Genomic DNA, 27,782 nt, shown 5'->3' with positions numbered 1-27,782 from the left:
TGAATTTTGACAGGTTGGCAAAAAACTTTTTCACAAATATTGTCTTTCGTATGTTTCCTTACTTAATACTTCATCTTGTTTTATCCTCATGCCTCTTCTCTTCCGACTGTTTTTCCATGCTTTTACGTCTTTGACAACCTGATCAATCCATTGTCTTCTTGATCTTACTCTTTGCTATTTCCTTGGTTTACCTACCCCCATTTATTTTCCTGGTCATTCTTCATTGGCATATTCTTTATGTCTATACCAATTTAACAATTTCTTCTGTATTTTATTGATTATTGGGGTTTGTTCTGTTATATCCATCATGTATTCCTTTCTGATTCTATTGAATTTTGTTTTTTTTTATTATTTGCCTCAAAATTTCCATTTCAATTGATATGACTCGATTAATCTCAAATATAGAAAGTAGGTGATGGATAAATTATTCAAATTATGGATACAGCAGTTGAAAATAAAATATTTACAACATTCACACTATCTTCATTATTCTGTATTCTGACTGGTCAGTTTTTAAATTTTGATTAATCTTCAGCGATTTTTTTATTATAGTGAGAGAAAATATTAATGAGACTGATAGCAAAAGAAAGGTAACAAGCGACTGAGTGATCCATTTATGCGATAAAATATATTGTTCTGGTATTTAATATTCTATTAAAGTGATAATTTATAAAATTAGTTTTCTTAACGATTCGCTTATGTAAGCGTAGTTGTGGTTCCTTCATTTATCTTTGTTTTTCATAATTTTTATGGAAAAGGTCTTGGAAGTTTTATATGATCGGTATATAATTTTGGTAATATGTATTTTTAACTTCAATAGAACTTTGTATGTCATGAACAATGTTTGTCTTCAAGGCATCAATTATTGCTGGTTTCTGAAAATAAATGAGTAAGTTCACGTAGCTCCACTGGAAATAATCGAAAAAAAAATCGGACGACCTTGAAGGTCAATTGATATAAATCAGTTATTCAAAATCAACTTATCGTCAAATTTTAATAATTGGATTCGCCGTATTCTACAAAATCGTTGATCATGGTGCAGTACCAATCGCTATTATCCATATAGTGAGCAGTGATTTCATTTTTGAAGGAATTAGGATATAAGTTACACCAAACAGTGCTTTTTCTGTTTATTAACCATTTACCCAAAAATAAACACAATTTTGTGGTACAATATTGAATCAGTTTCAAACTACTCCAAAGCCAGATCACCAAACGACTCGCGCATATGATGTTCTCAAGTTTGTCCTTATATTTTTCAGCTGCCACTTTGCAACCTACTCATATTTGATAAACTTGAACGCAACAGCGGATATTAATGTCTAAAAAACTTCCGTAATTTGAGAACAAGACACAAGTGTCCTAATTTTGTAAATTTCTTGAAAGCTTATTTGCAGCTTGACTAAAAAATTAAAAAAATACTCAGTTTCAGCTATATTACTTTCACTGAGAGCATTATAATAGCAAGAAAAGATAATAGATAAAATATTCGAATAAAGGGAAAACAAATCGAACAAGTAGAAATATCTAGGTGAAATAAAAGAAAATAGTGGCAAACTGGAGTAGAATATAATGAAAAAACTAGGAAAACTTTAATGCAATGAAAGCATCATTCTTTGGAAAAATAGTAGTAAAATACAATAGAATCAAAATTGTGAAAAAATAGCCTATTATGCTGAACAACTAGGAATATGAATAAATAAATATCAATGCAATGGAAAAGTGATTAGAAGAAAATAAAGCAAAAAATTATTGAATAAGCGATTAAACAAAAACTAAAATTGAAACCACTTAGAGATAAAATATATGAAGCACCATTGAGGTGTCCTTTCACTGTATGGTCAAAAACAGAATACCAAAAAGAACATTCTAATCCAAAATAGCAAGTAAAAATTATAAAGGAGGACCAAGAAGAATATGGATTGAAAATCTGAAAGAAGCAGCTGAGTCAAAAGGGGTAAAATGGGGAGGAATAAAAGGTTAAACAAAAGATAGGAAGGCATGCAGAAAAAAAGTATATGTCATAACCGTCAATCAATCATATATTTCATTGTAATCTACCTTTTGCTTTTTTAATTCACTTGAAATTGATAATATAATATTTGCTGAAAAGACTTTTTCCCTTAAATGATTATGTTAATACTAAGTAATGTTTGAAAATATTCATAAATTCGTATTAATTTTTCAATGTGTGATATTATTTAATAACTGAGTGAATAAATATTAGAAATAATGCTTGGATTGTAGTAATAGTTATTTTCACTTGAGTAGATTATATAAGTAGGTTACTGTTATTCATGTTAACATGTAAAAAAACGTTGGCAAACCTTCACTACAAGCAGCTAGTAGCATTTAAGTTATATTATTACAAAAAATATAGTAGATTGTTATGGATATTATATTCTTGTAACGTATCTAGGATCTGCATTATATTTAATGCGAAATAAAACTTTGTATAATGCAAATATTGATTTTTTTGCTTAAAAGTGTTGAAATAAAAGTAATTTTCTTCAAGATGTGGATTTTATTTCTTCCCATATTTATTATTTTTTTCACAATTTTTTTTACATTCATTTTGTAGTTTAGGTTTGCCATTATTTTTTCTTTGAAACCTAAGCTTTCTTTAGTTAACTTTTATTTTTATTTAATTCATTCAACCTTTGCGAAAAGTATGTATAAATCTCATAGAAATTATACCTATAAGCTTGCCAAATGCAATATACAAATGTAAATTATGTCCATCTAAATCTCACCTACTTCACCTTCCTCCAAAAGATCATTGTAAGGGGTGGCTACCCGTTGTGTCCAATATGTTCAATGCTTAAGACAGCAATAAAATTATCACTACAGACTTCTAAGTTTCATGTGTCATCTTTCGAAGGGCGTTAGCGTTAGATTAAAATCACTTCTAATATCTGTAGTTTACGTTTGAAAGGAGATTTCTGGATACATAAAAATGCTAAAGATAAGATTTTTTAAAGAACACTTGACATTGTTTATGTTAGAGTGTTTTTAAACCTCTTTTCTTCCAATATTTAAGAAAATATTAAAAGATACAGTAAGTGTCACTGTCACTACTAATTCTATAACCAATCTATCTAAGTAACCCAAATGTAAATAGCTAACATAGTTCAATAAGTGTTTTAATATTCACCTTTAAATTTCAATTGTATGCATAATAAGGAAAAACTAAATAATTTTTTCAAAAGCGAATAACTATATATATATATATATATATATATATATATATATATATATATATATATATATATATATATATATATATATATATATATTATAAAGAAGTCTTTGCCAGCTATATTATGAGTAGTTTTTTATTGGGAACGTGGCAAGGAAACAGCAAAGTGGACTAACTTCAATATATTTTACGAGCTTTGGAATACTTATGTATTCATCGTCTGGGACTGAAATTATGATCAAATACAATATAAGAAATATGTATAAACATATAACAATAACAAAATTTTACTTAAAATAATTAATTAAGATTTCCGGTGATTTTGATATTATTAAAGTTTGTAAAAATTTTTAATCTCATGGAATTCAATATTCAAATTGACTTTGATAGAAATATTGATTAATTGATATGTTTATTCTAGTTACTATAGGAATTTTTATTAATTTTTGATTGGTTTGATTTTGAGAATGACGTGATAGACGATGGACACAATATGAATTATGCATCTGCCAAAGTTTTGACAACTGAAAAAAACTACAAAAAACTTTTATTTTTAGAAACAACATATATTGCCCAAAATGATCAATGCATTAATAAGGAAACTGATTTAATTAACCTGTGTGTAATTTATGCATATCTTTTAGATTTCGAAAAAACAAATTCTATGAAAATTCAACGCCATTAACAACCAGCTAACCTCACCTTACCTATAAATTTCAACTCCACTTGTAACGACGTAACCTATTGAAATTTAATGTTATCCATAAATTTACCATTCAATGTTAAACATCATTCACTAAAACTTATCCTTATCTAACCTATAAAAATTCAATGTCATTCAAAATCAAACCAATCAAAAATTAATAAAAATTCCTATAGTAACCAGAATAAACATCAATTAATCAATATTTCTATCAAAGTTCATTTCATGAGATTAAAAATTTTTACAAGCTTTAATAATATCAAAATCACCGGAAATCTTAATTAATTATTTTAAGTAAAATTTTGTTATTGTTATATGTTTATACATATTTCTTGTATTGTATTTGATCATAATTTCAGTCCCAGACGATGAATACATAAATATTCGAAAGCTCGGAAAATATATTGAAGTTAGTCCACTTTGGTGTTTCCTTGCCAAGTTCCCAATTAAAAACTATATATATATATATATATATATATATATATATATATATATATATATATATATATATATATATATATATAAATGTTCTTGATTTTTTTGTTGACTATTTCCTTCGAAAAATTTAAGCCAACCAAAAAGCTGTAATATTTTATGTTTACCTAGCAACGATCAAATTTCAGCGATAATACTGCACTAGTGCAAATTATCGATAATTTGCACTAGTGCCAAATTTTCGTCTAGGATTAATAAACATCATTTGGTTTTAATTTTATATTTTAAGAAAAGGAACAATTATTGAAAATGCAATTAGAATATACAACTTTACTGGAGGCCGACGATGGTGTTTCTATGCTGCTTCCACCACTTCTTATTATTACTTCGCTACTGTCATTTCGCATTTTTTGTACAATTTCCTCGTGGTGTTCACTATTTACTTGGAGGTAACTCTTTATCGAGGCCTGATTTGAGTGTCCGGTAACCTTCATAATTTGATTTTCTGAAACCCCAACCTTGGCAAGCTGAGTAACTGCCGCAGCACGGTTCGAGTGATTTGTCACTTTTATTCTTTTCGTGTCAATTCCTATAGCTTCCGCTGCATCTCTTGTCCACTTTGAAATTTCATTTCGTCCTACTGGACAATTTTTAAAAAAACCTTTTGATGTTTCTTTCATCCATGATGCCTGCAAAATTATAATGATAGATTGTTTGATATCATGCTTTACATTAAATACCTTATTGGGCATTTATCAGGCTCGGTGGTGTTTTGGACTAACCATCTTTTTTCTGTTAACCTATGACTCCCTCCTTGCGCTGTCTTAGAAAAAATAGGATTATAAGCTATGCGTCCTGTAGGGTTGCCGTAGTTGTCAAATTCTTCTTCAAAATAACTCAAAATGCAATTACATGCTTCTCCTCCTCTCCACACCAGTTCATATGAAGCAATATGAAAGAACTTGCGTTGAAGTCCGTCCGGAGTCGACTCGTCCCAAATGGCACACATTTTATCAATATCTTGTCCTGATAAGCTAGATGCACTTGTTTTTCTTTTTTCAGGACACTTTTGCAACTGCTTCCTTTTTGCGTCTCTGTAAACTCATTTTGAAATATTTTTTCACGAACAAAACTGTTGTCAATAAGTTACCGTAGATACCAATTCAATGCCAATATGATGATCGTCAACTACGGTATAATTTAAAGAATAACAAATTTTAAACACAGAATTAAGTTTATTTTAAATTAAATTTTTCTCAGGAAATAGTCTGCCAAAATGCCCTCTCGTGCATGTCAAATTGTCTCATAATTTCCTAGAGCGCGCACTCGAGAAAATTAAATTATCGACAATTTGACATGCACTCGGGACATTAATATTGATAATTTTTAAAAGGAAGATAAATTTTAACGTTTCGACTTTTCTTTAAGTCTTTATCAAAATATGATATCGACACTGACAATTTGCTTATTTATAATGATTTATAGATCACCTTCACCAGGAATATCAAAACTTAGAACTTTGTTCTAATAAGAAAAATTCATTTTTCCTAGGTCCCTATATCTATACCCTGTATGATGCTTCCTTATAGCGATTACTTTTATTAACTTGATTGACTTGGAAAACTAACTAAAATATTTCGCTAATTATGAAAAAGTGAATAGTGGCTTCAGAAAAAAATCCTTTAAAAGCTTAGTACTTTCAAAATGCTAAAAAGCATTATAAGATTTATAGAAGAAAATTAGCTCAAAATACGAAAAGTTCACAATATATAGGGTATTTCTGGTATAATCAATTTTCCTATTAACATAATATATTAAATGGCCTTATCATGTCAAAATATTACATTTTGGAAGTTGTGAGAGATCTTTAAGTACCAGATGTCGGGAAAACAATTTTGATGAAGCAAAGTTTAAATTTATATATAAAATAACCCAAAATAAAAAAAAATGGAACTGCAAAAATAGTATTAGTGGAATTAGTTTTGTTAAGTATGTTGGCAAATCAATAAAGTTGGTTTTGAAAAATACTTGAGGTATAAATGTATATAATCTGTTTGTTTACTAAAAACTTACTATACATTCAAATAATTTCAAGTTTATTAAATTAAAAAAAAGGATAAGGTTTTGTAGTTGAATATTTATCACTGACATGACACATTTTCTATTAAGATCAACTGTACTTTAGTTTCAAAAATCTAGAAAGCATAGAAAACCACATACATAATGAGACTTTTGTATTTGACTCCTTAATATCAAATTAATCTATTAAAACATTATTTTCTAGGTATCGAGAAAGTGAATCTCATCGGGTAGCTGCTGAACAATTAAAACGTGAAGTTGACTTACAAGCAGCTCAAGTTGAAGAACAAGCGACTAATATTGAAGGAGATTTAAAAGTTGAGAGGGAATGGAGGATATCCCTACAGTCGACGATGCAAGAAGACAGAGAGAAGATATCAAAGTTACAAATTGAAAATGGACAGCTCAAGTTAATTGCTCAGGTATTAATATTTTAAATTGTTCCTTATTAACCCCTTTGCAATATATATTTGATACCCACAGACGATAATCGCTTGTAGAAAAATATCGCAATTGAGAGATATTCTGGTAAGACATCGTCAAAGGTACAAACTCCAATTAATTAATTCATATTTTAGACTGATGCAAAATTAATATAAAAATAATTTTTTTAAGAAATATGCTCGTTTACAAGAAGACTACTATACATTAAAAGATCAATGCTTGGAACAAGAACATACATTAGAAGAATTAGGAGGACATTTAAAAGACTCAAAGTTGAAAATATCGGATCTGAAGGAAGAAATAAACAAAAGCAGACCTGATGGTTCTTGGGCGAAAGATAATACAGCTGTTAATTGCAATGCTTGTTGCAAGGAATTTAATTTAACTCGTCGGAAGGTAAACAATATTATATTTGAACAGTACAATTCTATTTTTAATTTGGATCCTATTGACTAATCATACTATTAATATTGAAATAATACCAATCTTCAACGACATTGATTAATTGAAATTTGTTAATATAATTGGTTAAAAAATATTAAAAACCACAATATCACTACAATCTAAAGAATATTTTCAATTTTCTTACAACGATATTGAGATATGAAGCATTAAGCAACTGCTTCTCATTCTAAATATAAGACAACTTCTTTTGTTTGTTACTTCGACATATATATATATATATATATATATATATATATATATATATATATATATATATATATATATATATATATATATATATATATATTATGTTATCTGCTTTTGATAATAATATAATATCATCTGCTGAGAAACCGAGGATGCAAAAATACAAATATTCTCAAAATACGATTACCAAATGTTATAAAAATGAATACTTTTCTGCATGTCAGAGTCGAAAATATTTATCTACATTGAACACCTTGCAAATATAGCACGTGCCAATGTCTCGTCTGCTTTTTCTTTGTTTTCTGTTGACATTTTCAACAAATCTTGATAAGATATTCTTTGAATTTGAATAGCTGCTTGAAGTTGCTTATTGTTCACTGAGATCCATTGGCAGACTAACCTCACTTTCTTCAGTTTCCTGCACCTGCAATGACAGAAAAATAATGTAATTTAACTTTTATTTAAAACAAAACTAGCAGACATACCAGACCTTTGCTCAGGCCTGCCAACATACAAAGCAAAATCTAAAAGAGAAAATTACAGCCATGTACCCGAGATATTCCTGAGTTGGTAAAGTCTCATGTTTAAAATTAAATGCATGGCAAAAAGATCAAATTTACATGCTGTAGTGCATGGATTACTTCTACATCTAGCTCAGAGAAACTCGAAGAGGAAGGTTTTGTTTTTTATTCTTTATTTGAATGAGTTTTGGTTTCAATTCTTAAGCATTGATGAAAAGAAATAAAAACTTGTGAACAGTGAAAACTTATTCTTTAACTTCATAATATTCTTTACATTAATTGAAATAAACTTTTTCACAAACACTACATGTATGCAATAATTTAAATAAGTTTGGGTTTTACTAGTTTTATTTTTTATTTAAAAACATATATAGTATACCTGTTAAATATATATTTATTTTTTTTTTCACATCATCAGTTTTCTTAAATTTATTTTCTTATTAAAATATATTTATACCCAATTCTTTCAATTCAACACTTGTAAAAATGTTTTGTATGGATTTCTCATTCTCATAGAATATATTGTAATCCATGTTATATTTATAAAGGATATCCTTTTAAGGAAAGGTATTTAAAAACAATATAGGAGGTGCATTCAATTAAGAATTTAGAACAATTATTATTTGATTCAGTAGATATCTATACCTTTTATCAAATTACTGGCAAATAAAAGGGAATAACTCAGCCAAAAATTAAGTTATATACACATAACTATGGTTTAATACTATTATTAAGAATAAATAAAAAAATTGTTTACTTACATGTGCTATCTGAAGCACATTTCTTCCACAAGAAGTTTCTCCTGTCTTATGTTGCACCAACTTTTGCAAAATGCATTTTATTCTTTCTGGACCTTTTTTACATGCACATAAATGTTTTTTCATCCTTGTGGCATTATTTGCATATCTCTGATCACAATATTTACATTTACCAATAATTTTGTTGCCTTCATGGACTTCATCAAAATGTTTCCACACACTTGTTTTTTTCTGGTTACCCATTTTTTTCGCAGAGAGCAGGATTAATTTTGCTTTAGTCCCACTACACAATTCTCTTTATAGCAGTGGTGCCATCTTCTGGCTTTTGCCACTACCTAATTACTTTATTTTATCAAATAACAAAAGAAATTGGTGATTCATTTCCAGTGCTTTTTTGTTATGATATGAAATATGGTGACTTTAATTAAACAATGGGACAAATTTTAAGTAAAATAAAATCAAATATTTAATTCATGTGGATTACAAAGTTAGAATTATAACCTATAGTTTTTGTTTAAATGGTACAGAAATTGACAAATAAAAGAATGGAAAGTTCATACATGTCCTACAAAAAAAATTTCTAAAAAAATGCTTTTTTGACATTGAAAATTTTCCGGAAAAACAGTTGAAAATTTTCCTCCCCACATCACTAATAGAAAGTTTCACGTACATTTCTGATATTGAACCATTTTCAACTCTTAAATCATTTCCTTAATCTAAAAATAGCATATAAGTTCATGTTACAGAAGTGAAACTACATTTTTTGGTTTTTAAATATTTTTACCGACAATCAGGGATGCATAATGCAAATATTGAAATCAAGAAAAATGGAAAATATTGCATGCTTCTTTGTTTAATTTTAAAATGCTATTTTCTTTGTATTATGAATTTCAGACCTACTCTAGCGTGATTCTCAGCAGGTGATATGTATCAGGTCATCGAGAATTTTAAAATATTTAATGTTCAATTATTTGATTTTTAGCACCACTGTAGAAATTGTGGAGAAATATTTTGTAACTCTTGTTCAGATAACACCATGCCTCTTCCGTCATCTGCAAAACCTGTTCGAGTTTGTGACAGTTGTTTCATACTTTTATTAGGTAGAGCTAGTGCTGTGATTGATTAAAAATAGATGTATATTTATTCAAAAACAAATTATATTTATATATATACAATTTATTTTATTTAAATAAAATATGAAAGTCTGATATTACATAAAAATGGTGTTATTTATTCTTATAATTAGGTACAAGTTCTCTAAATAAATCTAATGATTTATCTATATAAAAATAGTATAAAAATATAAAATGGACGGATTATTAAATACAACAATTTAAAAAGTATATTTAAGAGATTCTTGATCAACAAATCATAAAGTAATATTTATTCATTAATAAAAATTACTTAATAATTGAAATATTTGGAAAAAATAGAAAAAAATTATTCATTAAAACTTTCTCAGTTGTTGGAATTTCATAGAAATCTATATTGGTGTTATATTTACATTCAGTATTTAGATTTGTTGGAAGTATAAAAAACAGTGAGGTACAGTTTGATTTTCATCGCCATATTCAAATATTATTCTTATAATTATGTACAAGTTCTCTAAATAAATCTAATGATTTATTTATATAAAAATATAAAATGGATGGATTATTAAATACAACAATTTAAAAAGTAGATTTTTTTAAGAGATTCTTGATCATCAAATTATAAAGTAATATTTATTCATTAATAAAAATTACTTAATAATTGGAATATTTGGAAAAAATAAAAAAATTATTCATTAAAACTATATATATATATATATATATATATATATATATATATATATATATAAACAAATAAAGAACATTAATGTTTTGGAAAAATTCTACAATTGTGAATACACTAATTCATAACAAACCGTCAATATTTATAGTTATCATTAAAAAAAGTTAACTAATTTCTATAACAAATAACAACAATCAACCTCATAAAAGTTGATGAAATATTACTATTGAACATGTCACTATATATGTTATTGAATATTCCATTGAAATGCCACTGTTACATCTATGGTCCAAGAAGCAGAAACACCAGGTTGTATTGTCATAGTAGTTTCTAAAAACAGAAAAAAATTAAAATTCAAATACCTAGTAATCCATATTATGTACAAAACAATTAATAATATAAATTTCATAGAAAGTAAATTTTTCATTATATTCCCTTGTACACTAAAATTAATGAAGAAATTATGATTCTACCTTGAAAAAGTTCACAATATTACAAAAAAAAATGGAAATTATGTATTCTTTAAGACATCAACAGTTACATTATTAAATTGTAAAATGTAAATCCCAAACAGTCTAGAACAGTGTTTCCCAATGTTTTTTGTGTCATGCCTCACTTCCTGCCTTCCTAAAATTCTTATGCCCCCCTATATAATATACATAAAAAGGTTGGTTGTTGAATAAAGAAACCTAAATTAAAATAGGTTTTATGAAGAAATCACTAGGTAATTATATACTAAGCACAATAATTAGAAAGTAAATTTTCAAAACATATAATGAAAAAATCTAATTCAAATAATTTTAAAAGAAATTTCTCTATATTATTATTTCAAATTACTGAGATTCTTAAGCTTGATGCTTGCTGCATCGAGATTTTATATTGGGTCCCATTTTGGTCTCAAGTCTTCCCATTATGTTATATTCCATTTTTTACCCTCCTTTTATATTTAAACTAACTCATCATTTTGCAATTCTGCGAGTTCTTCTTAATACTGGATATTTGATCCACTAACATTGCCTGCATCATCGATGTTGATAAATAATTTTGTCTTAAATAAGAAAATCTTTCTTTTAAATCAGCAGAGAAAATATTTAAATTATTGATTATGACAAATAAAGCGGTATAAGACACCTCAAATTTTTGGAGTCAAGAATTGTTCAACTTAACAGTAATTAAACCAAATATTTTACATCGACAAGACTTTTATTTGTTGCTTGTTATAATATATTTAGTTTTTCAAAGATAAAGAAATAAATTCGAGTACTTACTAATTATATAATGGATAAAGGAGCTTTTACAACAGTTTTTATGGATACTAATTCAAGTTAACAACTGTAAGCTGTGAAATAATACAGCGAGAAGTCCGGGGATTTCCGCTGTTGTCTGCCACGGGGAAGTTTACTTGAAGTCGCTAAATACCTAGTTCATATTATTGTTTCATGAAGCCAGATTAAACCTAATAATTAAACTAGGCACTGAAATCTAGTATTGCATTTAAATTATCTGGAGCAAAAAGGTTACACTAGTGTCGACTCCATTTTTGAATTGCCCGCCTTAAAAATCAAATTACTCCCGGTGCAGCGTGGACCCTACGTTGGGAAACACCGGTCTAGAAAATTGTTTTATCGGTTTATTTAGAAAGTTGTGAAGAAGGAGAGATTAGCAGCAATTTTGTTCTATTGTAATAATATTAACTAAAAAGAAAAAGAAGCCATATCCATCTACTATTCACGTCAAAAACTCTGACCAAATATATTATTTCTACTGATGTTTCTGTTTTCTACTACAATGGAGTCAAGCATTTTTGTCCAGAAAAAATGTTCAAGAAAGTGACTGTCACTTTCAGAAAAGGATCGAAATCATAATTATTTCTAAATATGCTGTCAGTAAAAGCCACCAGATTATGTTTAAGATAAGTGGAATATAATAGGTAATTATCCACTTATATGCATGTATATTATAAATTTGGATAAAAATAGAAATTTATTACACATTTCATATAAAGTAAATTGGGGATTTGCATATAATCGTATTAAAAAGAAATGCCAATGGGAATTAAAATACAATAATAATCTTAACTAAATATATCCACATAAACTTTATTTCAAATTACCTGTAAATATCCAATTCTTTTACTGAATTATTAACATAATTTGCGAGTTTTACATCCACGGCAGCAGGGCGACAACCCTCATAATGATCTGCTGGAATATCAGTACGAAGTCCTTGTAAAGAACTTAAACAGTCTCTTGTAATAATAGTTTCACCTAATGAAATATGATGATATAATGAAATATACACCAAAAATTTCGTAACCTGATAATATATATAATTTTCTTCAACTTTTTACTTCTTAGACCTGTTTATATTTTTTTCGTGACGACTTATCTCAATTTTAGGTCTCTTTGCCGTTTTGATTGTTTTGAACAATTTCAGTTGTTGTCAAAAATAAAAATCTGTTTTAACCAGAAAAATAATTTTAGTTGTTAAATTTTAAAAATATGTAGCAGCCATCAATTAAATTATTGATAGTTGTATGAAAGTTTATAAAATAGAACTATAAATCTTAGTCTATGTATGAACATATTTTATAAATATTACAAAGAGGGAAGATTAATTTTTCTGATTAAAACATTTTTATTTTAGGTCATGTTGTAGGTGATCTATTCATTAATATAATTAAGCAAATGGTCAATGTCAACCCATACTTTAATAAAGAATGAAATAGTTCAAAACGTCAATTTTTACCAGTTATTTTAAATTGACTTTTTATTAAAAATCAAGAGGATTTATCATGAAAAAAATTATTATACATAGTGAGTCATAAGGAACTTAGGGAGGATATGTAGAAACTTCTAACAAGTGTTAACTCCTTTATTAATTTACAGGGTGATTGACCATAAATGTTAATTGGCTATAGTTTAACACAGCTCATTTGATCTTCAAATTTTTTCATGATACAGTACACTATCAAGAATTCCACTGATATTATCTATAGCTAGAAATTCCAGGACCAGCTTTGGAAAAATAAATTTAGGGATTCGTATTAAATATTGCACCCTGTATAATATTTTTTAATGCAAAAAGTAATTTTCAAACACATGAATAAGCAATAAAAACGACATATGCGACAATCTTGTGCCACTTTGTACAATTTTAGTGAATGATCAAATCTTACCAAAACTAGAACAACCATAATAAAATATTAATTTAAAGAAATTCTATAAATTTCGAGTATTTTAACTGAAATGACTACCTACAAAATAATCTAATATATATTTATAAATTCAACTACATCTTTACTGTCACTTTATATTGTCTCTAAGGGCAGAATCAATTGTTTTTGAATTTTTAGACAAAAATTGCATTGGGATATTATCATCAATAATAATAAATTAAATTGATTGAAAAGTCAAACATCACATATGTGTTCATGTGTGTTGATTGTAAATGATTAAGATTTTATATCAGATAATAAAACATACTATACCAAATAAAAATAATGAGCAACTCTAAAAAGTTTTAAAATTAAGAATGCCATTGACCACTTGACATTTCTTAATATTTTATACCCATTGTTTTTTATGTGTACAAGTATATATATTTTTACTGTGTGTATCTACGTTACAAACTATTGTGTTAACTTTGGTGAAGCTTTTGTTATTTTCATTCAAAATGTCACATCAGCTTTTGACCACAGAATATGCTAACATAATTTTTGTTAACATTTGGGTTAGTTTACAATAATTTGCGAGAAAATGACACTTTTCCTAGTGGAAGAACAGAATGACATATAGATGGAGTGCAGGAAGATGACATTATTGACTCTGTTACTATGAACCATGCAATGAGCACTAGACAAGTAATTCAAGAACTTTAATGTTACTTAATCAAAAGTGAGTAGTCTTACTTCTCTACCCATATAATCGAATGGCTCAGCGACTACATCCTGGAGATGAAAGCCATAGGTTTGAATTTTATAGATGGATTAACAATCATCAACCAACACTGTACAGTACACTATTTACATATGAAGCCCAATTTACAAGAGACAGGATATATAATTCCCATAATTCATGTTTGGCCAGAAGAAAATCCCCATGCTATAAGAGAATATACTAGTTAAAGTTTTCGGTTAATGTATGTATTGGTTTCATAAATGATGAATTAGTAGGTCCGCACTTTTTTTATGGACCTTCAAGAAAACAGGTCTATTTGGACTTTCTATAAAATATTTTGCCAAATTTGTTTGCCAATGTGAATGCGAATGTTATTATCAGAGGGATGTATTTTCAGCCATTTTTTGCTGGGAGGGAGACAACATCTAAATGTTATTTATGGCAACAGGTGGATAGGACGGACTTGTAGGTTCTATTTCATGGCCTTCAAGATTCTCTGAATTTAATCCATTTGATTACCATGGGGATTGATTGAAGCAACTAATTTACAAAGAAAATATCAATAACTGACAACAATTAATTGCTAGAATTACACTTTTTTGTAATACTATTAGAAACGATCCCCAGAGTATTTGTAATTCAATATGGCAATTGACAAATCGACACCAAAATGTGTAGAGGCTGCTATGTTATATTTAAAGAATCTAACTTAAATTGTTAAACTGTATTGACATTATTATGTGATATGTCATTATGATTGTTCTATGTTTGATAAGATTTGATTGTTCACAAAAAATTTAATAAAAATGTGACAACTTTGTTGCATATGTCATTTTCATTGGTTATTTATGTGTTTGAAAATCACATATTGCATTTAAAAAAATTTTATACTGGGTGAAATATTCAATATGAACCACTAATTTATTTTTCCAAAGCTGGTCCTAGTTTAGCCAATACTAGTGGAATGCTTGATGGTAGAGCCATTTAAAAATCAAGGTAAATTTCACAAATAACCCTGTAAATAAATATACAGGAATTAACATTTTTTAGTAGACACATGATATCTTCTTTGAGGGACTTTACATATGGTGGAAGTACGTAAAGTTCTTCATGTCTCACCCTGTATATAATACATAAAATATTTTCATGACATTCTTTGCCAGAATTCAAATAATTCTATTATCATTCATTACCATTTTTTTGTTCAAGAATTTTTACACAAACATCATCATCTTCAGGACAAACCTTTGTCCAATGAAACAGCCAATTAAAAGGGTTTCCACAACCTGGTTGGGTAGAAACACATTGATAACACCATAACGCAGAACCTAAAATATATATTCATATTAACCCAATGGTTTTAAAAATTATATTTTTCTAATAGCATTTAAAACGTTGATGATGAATCATTGGCCACACCCAGTGTTAATTTTAAAAAACTGTGAATAAAACTTACTTCTAGCAATAAATGTTACTAAAATTATCTTTATCGCCAACAGAAAATTTTTTACCATTTTTAAAACTTAATTTCTGTTATATATAAACAAACTAAAATTATTTGTATTCAGTTTACATAAATGTGTGTTTATATATAGTAGTTATCATTTGTGTCACTAGTGGGTGCAGTCAATGTCGTATGTCATCTATCATTTGGAATAACAGTAAAAAAACAGGATTGAAAAGTGGCATAATGCCTTTAATTTTTGACTATTGACAATCAAGCTACTCAAATAAAATTGCATATTTTGGTGTTGATATGGACAGAAATTCAAACGAAAATGTCCAATGTCGGATTCCTATGGATGTTGAATATTCTGCTACTCATTTTGCAGCAACCGGCTGTTAATAACAGTTACAGTTAAATCCTCGCATCACCAACGTTTTTCATATTTATTGCCACGTTGTCTAAGCTTATAAACACATATAGGAATCATGGCATGTTAGAATGAGAACCCCTTTTGGTTGTTGCATTTTAATAACAAATAAATATATTTTGATAAAACACTTGGACCAATATATATGTAATTAAAAAAATCTAGACTCTTCATTAAAAACTTTAGTGTATGTTGTTCTTTTTTAAATATTTGAGAATTTTTAAACTATTATATCTATTGGACAAGGTTATTAGAGCAGTAAGCAAATATAACAAAGATAATACGAAGATACTGAAAAGACTAGATTTATATTCATCAATTGTTTGTGTAATAGAGAAATTTCTTGAAAAATTCAATCATAATTCTCTTAGAAATGGAAACTTTTGTATGCATAGGCAACGTTGTGTAGTAAAACAACAATGAGAATTTTTGTTTACGATGATCATCGACGACGAAGTATATGCCATAGACGAACCACGTAGATGCTACTGTTGTCAGTTTGTTGATATTCATTTTGTCGCAAGGAGTGAGATATTTGTTCTCGTTTATTTTTTTATAATTCCAAATATTTCCGCATACTTAGTTTAAGTTGTGAATGTGCTTGTTTTGTGTTATTTGTGAATTATAATTGGATTTTATTATTTGAAAATGTCATAAGAGGTATGTTATATTCAATTTTTTGTTTAAATAAATATGTAGCATAGTTATTGTTCAGATACATTTGATTTTCATATAACAAATTTTGCGATTAAAAGAAAATCTCGGAATAGATGTAAAACTCTTTTCACGATTGATTATAATTGAATATTTACAGATCATTACGTAAATTTTAGTATGTTACTAGTTCATTGAATATTAAGTAGTAATTTTTGATGGAAATGGTAAGATATTATAAGTGTCCGTATATTTTATTATAAAATAAACAAACTATAACCCGGATAAGATGAAAACTCGTCATAGATAAATGGAGCAAAAATGCTTGTTGGTGTGTGACGGTTATGGCCGAAATAAATTAGATTTTCATAAAAATATTTGTTTATTTTCCTTAATGCAATTAGAATAGAAACAATTGGGTCAAGATTTAATTATCTAATTTAGGTAAGGTGGTATAAATATATTTAATAAGGAAATCTACCTAGTGAGCATTTGTTTGGAAATATTGTCGGATCATTTGTAATGAGATGTGAAATTATTCAAAAATAGTTTTTGTAATACATAATAACTTTTTAGCCTTGAAACATAAGTATAGTCTATAGTCACTTCTATCTCCCACAACTATTCTCTAATAATTATATATGGAAGGACACTTGTATTAAAAATAAATAAGTAAATTTTTTATTCATATTCAATAAAATTTTATGGAATTTTTTTTGGTATAAAGCATATTTTTATATAAGTATACAAGATAATATTTATATATATAATTATTATTTAGAATAAAACTCAAAATACGATATGTTCACCTGAACTTAAATAAAAATACTTTTTTAAAATTCCGTAGGAATTCAATTTACTCAATTTGGTTTCCTCAATGTTTCGTCAGGTGAATCCTCCATGAATAATTGAAATTTCAGTAAAAGTTTGGATATGGGGTCCACCCCATTTTTTCTTTTAAAAAATTGATAGTTTTATTTTATTTTCTTACTTTTTTTCGGCGCATCCAGTCTCTGAAGACGATAACTTGGTTATCGAAACGCGCGCCAGACAGTGTAATTGTGAGTGGTGGTGTAAACAGTGTATTCAGTATAAATCTACTGTTAGGTTGAAATTTCCTTATTTACTATGTATGAATGTAACATAGAAAGCTACTTTTCTACATATTCTATCTATTAGGGAGAAGAAATAAAAATTTTAGTTGAAGGTTCTGAATTAAAGTAGTTCATTAAAACCGCTAAACCGGTTGAACTTCTTATTAATTTCGTGAAAGAAGAATGCTATTAACTACAGTGACGTATCTACGACTGCTAGCGGTAACATATCCTTATTAACATCGTTTAGAAGAATTATTATACGAATTATAACTCAAAAGTTGATGGGAGAAACTTGCTCCAACAAATTTTATTTATTTATTTATATAGCTAAGCTGTATTATAATAGACAATAATATTATAATTGAATTTTTATATTGGATATCTATGTTAACAGATTATCAAAGCTCTTAATTTGTTGAGAACTAAACTCAGAAGTTTGGTACTTGACTATAAAAGACCAAATTTAGGTTACTCAACATCATAGTTTGCCACTAATGCACAATTTTATCCTCAAACAAAGTAACGAACTGTCAATAAAACTACATATTTATGATTTTATTCATAGAAACCTAATAATATATGAACTTCTTTCTGAGTATTAGATTAATTTATGTAGGTAATTGAATAATTTAATTAAAGAAATCGTATCGAGCGGAAGTAACCTCTTAATTTGAACTTTTCATTTCACCTACGTGCAAATTTAATCAGTATAAATAAGCGTGTACTTCGCATATTACATTATGAGTCTTAAAAACAAGGACTAGGTAATAACTGACGATGTTGTAATCCTTCTACATCGGAAAAGGAGCATAAGGAAATTTGCAGAACCTTCATAGAAACGAGAGACAGTGAATCTACGAGTCAACGAAGATAAATTTAAGTTGATGATAATGAAACACCACAAAGGAAAAGAGCAATAATGTCGCATTGTCGTGGTGGAGAATGATTCGCCATCCCTTATTTTTTCGGACAAATGCTGGTATGCTATTCAGAATTGACTGTTCTATGTTGTTCTGATGGAACAATTAATCCGAAAAAACAGGCGACCGTTTGATTCGAAGTCCTTCGTGCGCAAACAACTTTTGTTGCATTTGGCTCGTCTCAAAAGACCCATACAGTCGGTTATTGTTTAGTTTCGGGTTCATATGCCTAGATCCATGAATTGTCGCCTATCAAGATCTTATAGACGTTCTTTGAAGCACCGCGATTGAATTATTTTCAACATTTCTTTGCACCAATTGACACTAGCTTTTCTTGAGCGATTGTCAATTTATGCAGCATTCAACAGAAATAAATCTTTTTGACAGCCATACTTTCATGCAATATTGAATGTATGCGAGTGGAACTAATTATCAAATATCCCTGAACCTCACGGTATCTCACATTACGATCTTGCAATATCAGTTTACGCACATCATTGATGTTTTTTGGCACAACAGCCGATTCTGAAGAACCTTCACAAAATTCATCCTGTACCGAACTGCGACCACGATTGAATTTGAAAAACAGCGAAACACGGGTGTTTGAGATGGTGCTTCAACACTAATAGTCGAAGCGAGTAGATCGGCACACTGTTGCTCTTTTAATCCACGTCGATAGTTATGAATAATCATCGCACCAAAATGTTTGCGTTTTTATTCCATTTTTTGACCAAGATGAATGTTTCGAGTATCTGTAAACAACTCAAATAGCTCCCATATGACAACACGTTCTGAGTACGTTCACCATTAAAAATATCAAACTTTATGATGGCAATGTCATATTTAAATATTCACACTCGTACAAACGAGTGTGGGTAGTAAGTAAATAACGGTACTGGCGCACTAAAATATTTCAATCTAAATTTAATAATTACAGTTATTACTTATTATCATTTTCAAAATAAAAATCTCTTCAACTTCTACAACGCCATAATTGTTTGAAACAGTACTGAAAGTCTTTTTCTGTAGCTTTCTGTTTTATAGCTTCTACGAATTCTTCTTTCTTATTTAATGTGAATATCACCTTAGGAAACTAAACCGGCGCATTGTAATAATGTTGACTCTGGAATGCTACAAGTTGCTCCATAAGCTGGCTAGAGAAAGGGTGGTAGCGTTACTCCCCTATATAGGGGTCTTAAATCGAAATACTAAAACGACCAAGAGAATTCCTCGTACAATTAAAACAGACTATTGGTAATACTAATAGTCAAATTTCAGGTGAAATGTCACAATGACCATTGCTCTAGTTACATATTTTTCCGGCGAAACAAAAAAATATTATTTGAGTTTAAACTGACTGCAATCAACAAAAATCGAAAATAAGTTAAAATACCTAATTTTATGTGCTAATTGTCCTTTATTAACGAAAGTAGCGATTGTGTATCGCGAAACACTTATAATTTCAAATCGACTCCAGCTGCATGGAGTGATGCCTATTATAAAAACTAAATAAAAAATCCTGAATGGCACATGTTTAAATGATAGCTCTTGATTTCTGAATTTGTTTTATTTTAAAAAATAGTTCAAGTTTCTATTTTAAATTTGTTAAAATATACGAGGGTTGTCTGAAAAATTTCCCACACCTACCAAAGCAACATGACCTTTTTTCCATAAGTATTTTTATTTTTCAACATAGTCTTTCTTCAAGCCTGTACACTTAGTTCAGTAATGCTCTAATCTTTTTAATCCTTCCAAATATTGATGGATCATGCGCAAATATTCAGACAACCCTTGTAAAAATATAAAACCATAGGTGGCAAATACTCATATTTTGTTGGAGTTATTCCGATTTTTATAGTAATCTCCAGTAATCCTTTTTTCCTAAGATTTTTCATTGCTCTGATAATTTTCTCTGAAATGTTTCCCCGTTTAAAAACAAGTTAATACCAGAGAAATTTCAATAACCTTAATTATATTTAAACTGGAATTGGTTCGTTTTCAAATTGTTACTACTGCTGCTTGTGAAAAAAATACAGATATTTAAAACAGCATTTGATAAAAGCTAGATTGTATGTGGAAAAAATTTTTCCTGATGATATTTATTTTAAAAATGTATCAAACATAAGAATGTTGTTGACGCAAAGTACAAGCATAAATAATCGGAATTTTTATAAATGTAAACAAAGAATATGGAAATTCAAAGTACAAACTTATCAGACAGTAATACATTCTGAAACATTTCTTAAAGATAAACCCGATAAAATCTAAGAAATCCAAAAAAAAATAATGTTAAAACTAACAATATCAAATAAAAAAGCTCGCATTTTTTTCGTTAACAGGGAATATGTCCACCAACTTCATATCCTTAGACTCTATAGATGGCTGCGTCAGAACGGCATTAAACCTAGTGAAACTTTTATAGAAACTTTTCTTTACTTCATTAGTATTTTCAATTTCCTTCATTGTAGTCCTTTTGGTGGCTTCGCTCCTATGCTTTTTGTTAGCAGGGATTTTTCCTTCCTTCTTGCTTTTCCCTTCTTTCCTTCTTGCTTTTCCTTTTTTTTCCTTCTTGCTTTTCCTTTTCTTTCCTTAGTCGTTATTTGCCACACTTCCATAGCTATTAATACTTGGCCATAATTTTATTGTTTCGAAGGTGAGACTAGCTTATGTTTTACATTGCAAGTCTCACAAGGTGATTTTTCAGCAGATAGGGGCAGAATCAGCTATATAGCCGCCGCGCCTTGCGATACACAGGATGTTGATACTGACTGGTGATGTGAACCAGAAGGACTAGTCATAGGTTCTTGAGTTGAGTTGTAAGTGCAGCCATTTGAGTTTTACGAATCTTGCATCTCAACTGCACAGAATAACTTTTCCGGAAATTTCGTGGAATTAAATGGAAAAAGTTCAGTTGTTAAAAATCTATTATATATATATATATATATATATATATATATATATATATATATATATATATATATATATATATATATATATATATATTCTGAGACTCTACAGCTCGCCGTAATGCTTGATTAAGAAAAATGCTGAAATATTCATTCTTCTCATTCTTCTAATGGTGAATAAAAAATTACGATGAAAATTAACTGTCTGATGCGATTTTAAACGTAAAAGTTTGAATAAGATTATTTTTAATATAACTCAACTTAACTGTCAATCAATTACCGTACCCTCATAACAGTAAGCGGCTTTATTAAAATCCCCAAAATTATAAAGGGTGAGTGACTTTGTCTATTAAATTTGATTAATATTAATTTTAATTGACAACTATTGTTATTTTCACAAACATGAAGTAATTGATTTTGAAAAATGGCGTTTTCAACAATAATAATATGAGAGAGTGGAGATGAATTAAAAGTAAGTTCGAGGATAAATAATATTATATTTTGTAAAATTTGTTAGCATTGTAATAGTACCTATATTACGCACCTAAGGCTGAGAGTGTCATTTAACAATGCAGTATTTTCTTTAAATTTACATTTCCAAATTACCATTTTATTTAATATTATTTAAATACATAATGTAATTGATATCTTAGGGTCGAGGATGGTAAAGAAGTAGCACGATAATTAAAATTTAACAACTACTTAAACTTACCATATATACAAATGTACGTACGCGTACTGAATCTCTAGAAGCAACGTAGCTATGCTGAGATCTACGCTTCGAAATTTGCTCGCTTCGTTGTTCTCTTCGATCCAAAACTTCTCGCATGGATTCGTATAAATAACAACAATTACCAGGTAGAGGAATGTAAACGTAGGCCCATGGCGTAGTGGCACATTTTAATACAGTACAGTCCCTTACAATCGACAATAATAAACTAGATATCTAATAATATTAGGTAGTTACCTACTTATTTTAGTTTTGGAGTTGCAAAACAATTATTTCAATTTACTATTGCCTCACGAGAAAGCGACCAATTACGCGTAATTTGTCAGGAAACTATGTCGATAGATACCTCTAACGTTAGGAGTTGAAGCCATACGTTCAAAATCGCCAACTTTGTTAGCTACTATATTGAATGAATATAGATACTTTATGATAGGGTCGTGGAAAAACCAGATTTTAATACTTATGATATTGTTAAAACACCCATTTGGATTTAGTTTGTTAAAATTTATTAATCCTGTCTCGTATAGTTCAACAGATTGTTTTCTCCACTTTAAAAGAATATACATTATGTTACTAGGAGTAGAAGGCTATCATTATTGTTGAGCCCAGATTCTTGCACTGCTGAGGCGCTAGCCGAGGCTGTACAAACTGGGCGAAACTTATAATGGGTCTTATGCTACCAGTGATATATACTATTTTTTCTTCAAGCGTGTGTGTACTTTGAAATTCTTCTTGATACATTTTTACAATACATTTTCAAAACTGACAAACATCAAATTAAATGACCCTTCCTGACTACTTGGTTACAACGCCCATAATAAGATGTTGCTATCGTTTCTCATTATTTTGTTAGTAGCACAATAATAAGCGCTAATTATTTTACTAGTAAAAGAATAAGTTATTTCTATGATCTGTGTTGCTGAAAATAATATAGATATTATTATACGCTCGAAGAAAAATGTTTTTATCGTGCTGAATACTGATTTAGTATCCGAAATTTTAGTAGCCAGATTCAGACAAAAAGTGCTGGAATCAAATGGATCACCGCCGTTGAATACATACTAAAATTTTAAACTTAGACTATGTTTTGAAGATAGTTACTGAACCCGTAAACCTCATAAAATCTTATGCTACAAATCACAGGTCATTCAAAGAATTTATTTTAAAAATTGAAGCCGAAAATGGTGATGTAAATTATTATGGTGAAATCCGCTAGCTGAGCCGCAGTAAGGTACTACAGCAATTTTTGATTTGAGACATGATATTGACATATTTTTTATTGCAACGTCAGCTCAACTCAACCAGCTAAGTAACCCTGTTTGGCTCTAGGATTTAGCTATACTTTGGGATTTGACTGCGTATTTAAATGAACTAAATCTCAAATTGTAATGCAAAGAGAAACTTATTTCTCATGTATATGTAGATTTATGTGCGTTTTAAACAAAATTATAGCTTTTCATGAAGGAAGTAGAAAATGAACAGTTGGCGCACTTTCCGATTTTTACTGTTTTCAGTAAAGAAAGGAAAAATGATCGTTTTCTCAAAGAAAAAATTATCAAGATGTTGCAATTACTCAGAAAAAATTTCGTAGATATATTCACAGATTTTCACCGAATTGAAAATGAAATACGCTTGTTTGAAAATCCTTTTTAAGTGGACGTTTCTACGGCACCAGATGATTTACAACTAGAATTAATAAAATTACAATACCAAATTCCATTACAAGACCTTTTCCGCGAGAAATCTTTACTCATTTTTACGCAGCGTTAGCAAAAATATTCATTAATTTATTGAAAATGTTACTTTTTTAATTAAAGGTGCCACTAAGATATACAAGTATAAAGAATCTGGCCCGCGGACAAAAATTGTTTAGCTCCACTGTCATACGATATTCGAGTAGTTTCCATTATACAATCATATTGTCACATATCTGTCACACATATACGAATGAGTTTACCAAACTATATGAAACTACGGAACAATCAATACGTTGTTGTGGTTTGCAAGAGTTCAGGTTGCAGACGGTGAACACTTGCCTTTAGCTGCTTTAAGACGCTAACATAAAACTGTTTAGTCACTGTTTGGCCGTTAGTAACCTATTCTTCACGTGAAACGATGCCGTGCATATCGAAAAGAAAAACGATCAACATTGCCTTCAATCAGAACTTGAACATCTTCGCTTTTGTTGTTTATTCCCCATTCACTGTTGAGTATGTTTACGGGGGTCTCAAGGTCTTATTCAAATATCTTGGTCTTATCTTCAGTGATTGAGTGACTCTTTCTAACATTCGTTCACGAGCGAGAACTTGGAGCCCCATTATTTCGCACATTTTTGCCATGTTTAAAATATCTTGTGTACCATATTGCGTACGGTTTATTCGTTTATATTCAGCTCATTCAACAATGCATGTATAGTTAGGGACCGGCCACACGTGATCAGGTTTCGCAAACGGTCGAAATTCACTTTGATATGAGTGTTAACGGGAGCTTCTTCACGTGAATCATATTCCACTGTATCACGGCTCTCTTTGCACCGCTTCGCCTATTCAAACCCACGTGTTCTTGATGTACACAAACCAAATGTACTATCGACGAAGAATTGAAGTATTGGTTCCCGTTTTTGCCACTTCTTATAAAACAAAACAATAGATTTGTATATTGTGTAGTAAAGATTCTGTTTGCATATATAAGATGTAGATAAGCGATATACTCGTATTTAACTTTTGCTTACTTCTTGGAGTTTTTTCCAATCTTTCTCAAACTCAAATTATATAAATATTCGAAAATCTCATTTCACTTTCACTGGCTATTAGAAACTGTGATTATTGTATGAACACGTTATCGTGAAACATTGCTAAATTTCTGCATTTAGATACTTATTTATTTCAGCTACTTTCTATGTCGTGTGTGCAGGTACCCACACCAGTGATTAGATTACGTGTTTCAACCAAGGGCTTAATTCAACTAAATACGGTCTTGCGTACGTTATGTAAAGTGTATATTAGATTTTATTGAAATTCGCAATTCGAATATGCAATGAAAGCGGAAGTATGTAATAGTTGGAAGCCGACGAAGCTAAATATGGATTTAAAGAATGTAAAAAAGTCATAAATATGTAATAGTGTATGCGCGGGATTTTGAAAACGCGTCAGATATCGAAAAGTAAAGGTTAAGTGAACATTCAAGCAGCTCATATTTGCGACCAACAGCCATGACCGATTTGTTAAAACGCAAATCCTGACTTGAAATACTAGAGCACTATTATACAGGCGTTCCATCTTAATGTACTTGTCTTACTAACTTGACAATTTTGTTACTTATATATAATACGAGGGATGTATATAACATTAACTAGCCGAGAATAGCTGGCAATAAAGTTCGAAATAGGTAAATATAGTTATCTATCCGAGTATATAAGATTTTTTCTTCTTTCCGCAAAATTTATTCTTGGATTTCTATTAATTTAATTTGATACTTTTGGCATGAAATTATGAACAGTTTACAGTTTATTATCAAAAATCGAGAGAAATGTAAATACCAGCTAAATTAATTTAGAAGAAGCAGTAAATATTGCTGTCTGTCTCTGCTGCTAGAAAAATTGAGGAAGAGATATGAAGCAACATATCAATACTTTAAGAAATGGTGCCAAACAGAGACTGCTACTGCAGTTTCAGAAACGTTGCTTTTGGTGTTTTTTCACGAAACATCCGTAGATCCTTTAAGTCTCCTTTAACCTTATGGTGTGAATATTCCATGCTGAATCTACCCTTTTTACAAATAAAAACAGATATTTCCAAGTATCCAAAACTCGAACATAAATACGAATAATGTTCATAATTATTCTAATATTGGTAATATTACCACTTATTATTAATCAAGAGTGGTGAGTTGGTTTACAATCCATTGTCAAGGGCAATCAACACCTTTTTCATAATGGTTACTTGTGCTCTTCAAACCAGTGTCAAAATGCTTTGTTCGTAGGAGAAGAGAAAGGTTTTATTAGTTTATGTTAAAAGATAGAAAATTTGTGGCCTTGTTAGGTCGTAATTAATGAGGTGTTCGACCAATTTCATTTAAAGGCTGGAAAAAATTAAATTTTTATGCTTTCGTTGAAAAAAGTACGTATGCACTTCGGAAGAAATACATTATTTCGTCTCGGACGATTATTACTCTCGCTTCTCTGGGAAAACAAATTTCTTCCTCGATAAAAAACACCCTTTTCTCTCCTTAAAGTGCATAATATACTATTTTCTCAACGCACACATAAAAACGACTGTAAAACTTTTGCGGGGCAAGTTTGCTTTATATATACTTTCATCTGCAAAACATTCATTTCTCCGTCAGCATTGCATTAGCATTTATCTAGCATTTAATTATTACGAACCTATTGAGGCCAACCATCTTACTTATTCCACAGGATTTAATTAACATTGATCGAGCTCTTAAGAATTAAGGACCTAGCAAGGGCACACTTGTCTGTAATTATTCGGCAATAATAGTGAGAAAACTCGGAAAAAGTAATTTCTTTCGTGATGTCTCCGAAAGATTCCTTTTTACCCAGCTATTTAAGGGCATAACCATTTGGTTTTTAGGACCTATCGAGGCTACACAAATTAATAATTTCTTATTTAATTATTCCTCGGTAATGATAATGTTCTGCTAAGAAAATTCGGAAAAAATCATTATTTTGCCATTTTTCCCAAAAATATAAAATATAATTTCTCAACAGTTTCTATTTTCTTAATCGTTAATCACAAATTGCTATACTTAACAGGACTGTAATGAAATGAATTTAAAGAACCATGTTTATTCTTTAGCCAATTGTCTTCATTGGAGTTCCACCCAAACAGTCGCCGTCTAGAGAATAGATGTGTTGTCAATCAGTCATCCACGGATAGCGCTCTCGTTGAATTGCGTGTGTGTTAATTTCCTCACTTGCTGTTGTGCCTGCCATTTAATTTATTTATATCTGAAGAGATATCGCAATTGAATCTATTGACACCAATTACTTCGAAAAAGTTTTTAAAAAGATTGCAGGATCGATTCGCTGAGAGATTCGAGTAGTTCAAAACAAAAGAAGTACTCTCGCATTCATAATAAATCTTCTCAACACAAATGTATATGTGGGCTTGTGGAGTG

The 27,782-nt window shown here is 29.3% G+C and overlaps 3 protein-coding genes across 8 annotated transcripts in view; 2 read left to right on the top strand and 1 right to left on the bottom strand.

Moving 5' to 3' along the window:
* Positions 1-10,575, top strand: part of LOC130442535 (RUN and FYVE domain-containing protein 2) — a 31,892-nt gene extending 21,317 nt beyond the window's left edge. The window contains exons 9-11 of one of the 2 annotated variants that reach the window (XM_056776706.1): positions 6,622-6,838; positions 7,032-7,256; positions 9,773-10,575. In XM_056776706.1, the coding sequence (XP_056632684.1) occupies positions 6,622-6,838; positions 7,032-7,256; positions 9,773-9,916 (586 nt within the window). In that variant the 3' untranslated portion in view covers positions 9,917-10,575. The remainder of the gene's footprint in view (positions 1-6,621; positions 6,839-7,031; positions 7,257-9,772) is intronic. The other variant, XM_056776707.1, reaches the window with a different exon arrangement.
* An 80-nt stretch (positions 10,576-10,655) lies between these two features.
* Positions 10,656-16,112, bottom strand: LOC130442534 (uncharacterized). 2 transcript variants are annotated; one of them, XM_056776705.1, is made up of 4 exons: positions 15,919-16,112; positions 15,656-15,790; positions 12,677-12,767; positions 10,656-10,893 (listed from the first exon to the last, which is right to left on the bottom strand). In XM_056776705.1, the coding sequence occupies exons 1-4, from the start codon at positions 15,974-15,976 to the stop codon at positions 10,764-10,766; spliced, it is 414 nt and encodes a 137-aa protein (XP_056632683.1). In that variant the 5' UTR covers positions 15,977-16,112; the 3' UTR covers positions 10,656-10,763. The 2 variants fall into 2 exon arrangements, with proteins under 2 accessions (XP_056632683.1, XP_056632682.1); XM_056776704.1 differs by having other exon boundaries at positions 12,677-12,830; positions 15,919-16,089.
* Positions 16,113-16,601: 489 nt separating this feature from the next.
* LOC130442532 (protein draper) overlaps positions 16,602-27,782 on the top strand; it is an 83,910-nt gene continuing 72,729 nt past the window's right edge. Inside the window, exon 1 of one of the 4 annotated variants that reach the window (XM_056776703.1) lies at positions 16,602-16,996. The gene's annotated coding sequence lies outside the window, so the exon portion shown is untranslated. The remainder of the gene's footprint in view (positions 16,997-27,782) is intronic. The other 3 variants (XM_056776701.1, XM_056776702.1, XM_056776700.1) reach the window with 3 other exon arrangements.

The sequence above is a fragment of the Diorhabda sublineata genome, chromosome 4, assembly GCF_026230105.1.
Source record: "Diorhabda sublineata isolate icDioSubl1.1 chromosome 4, icDioSubl1.1, whole genome shotgun sequence".
In the NCBI taxonomy this organism is placed as follows: Eukaryota; Metazoa; Arthropoda; class Insecta; order Coleoptera; family Chrysomelidae; genus Diorhabda; species Diorhabda sublineata.
The sequence above is the reverse complement of the archived record's forward strand: the minus strand, read 5'-3'. Positions and strand labels throughout refer to the sequence as shown.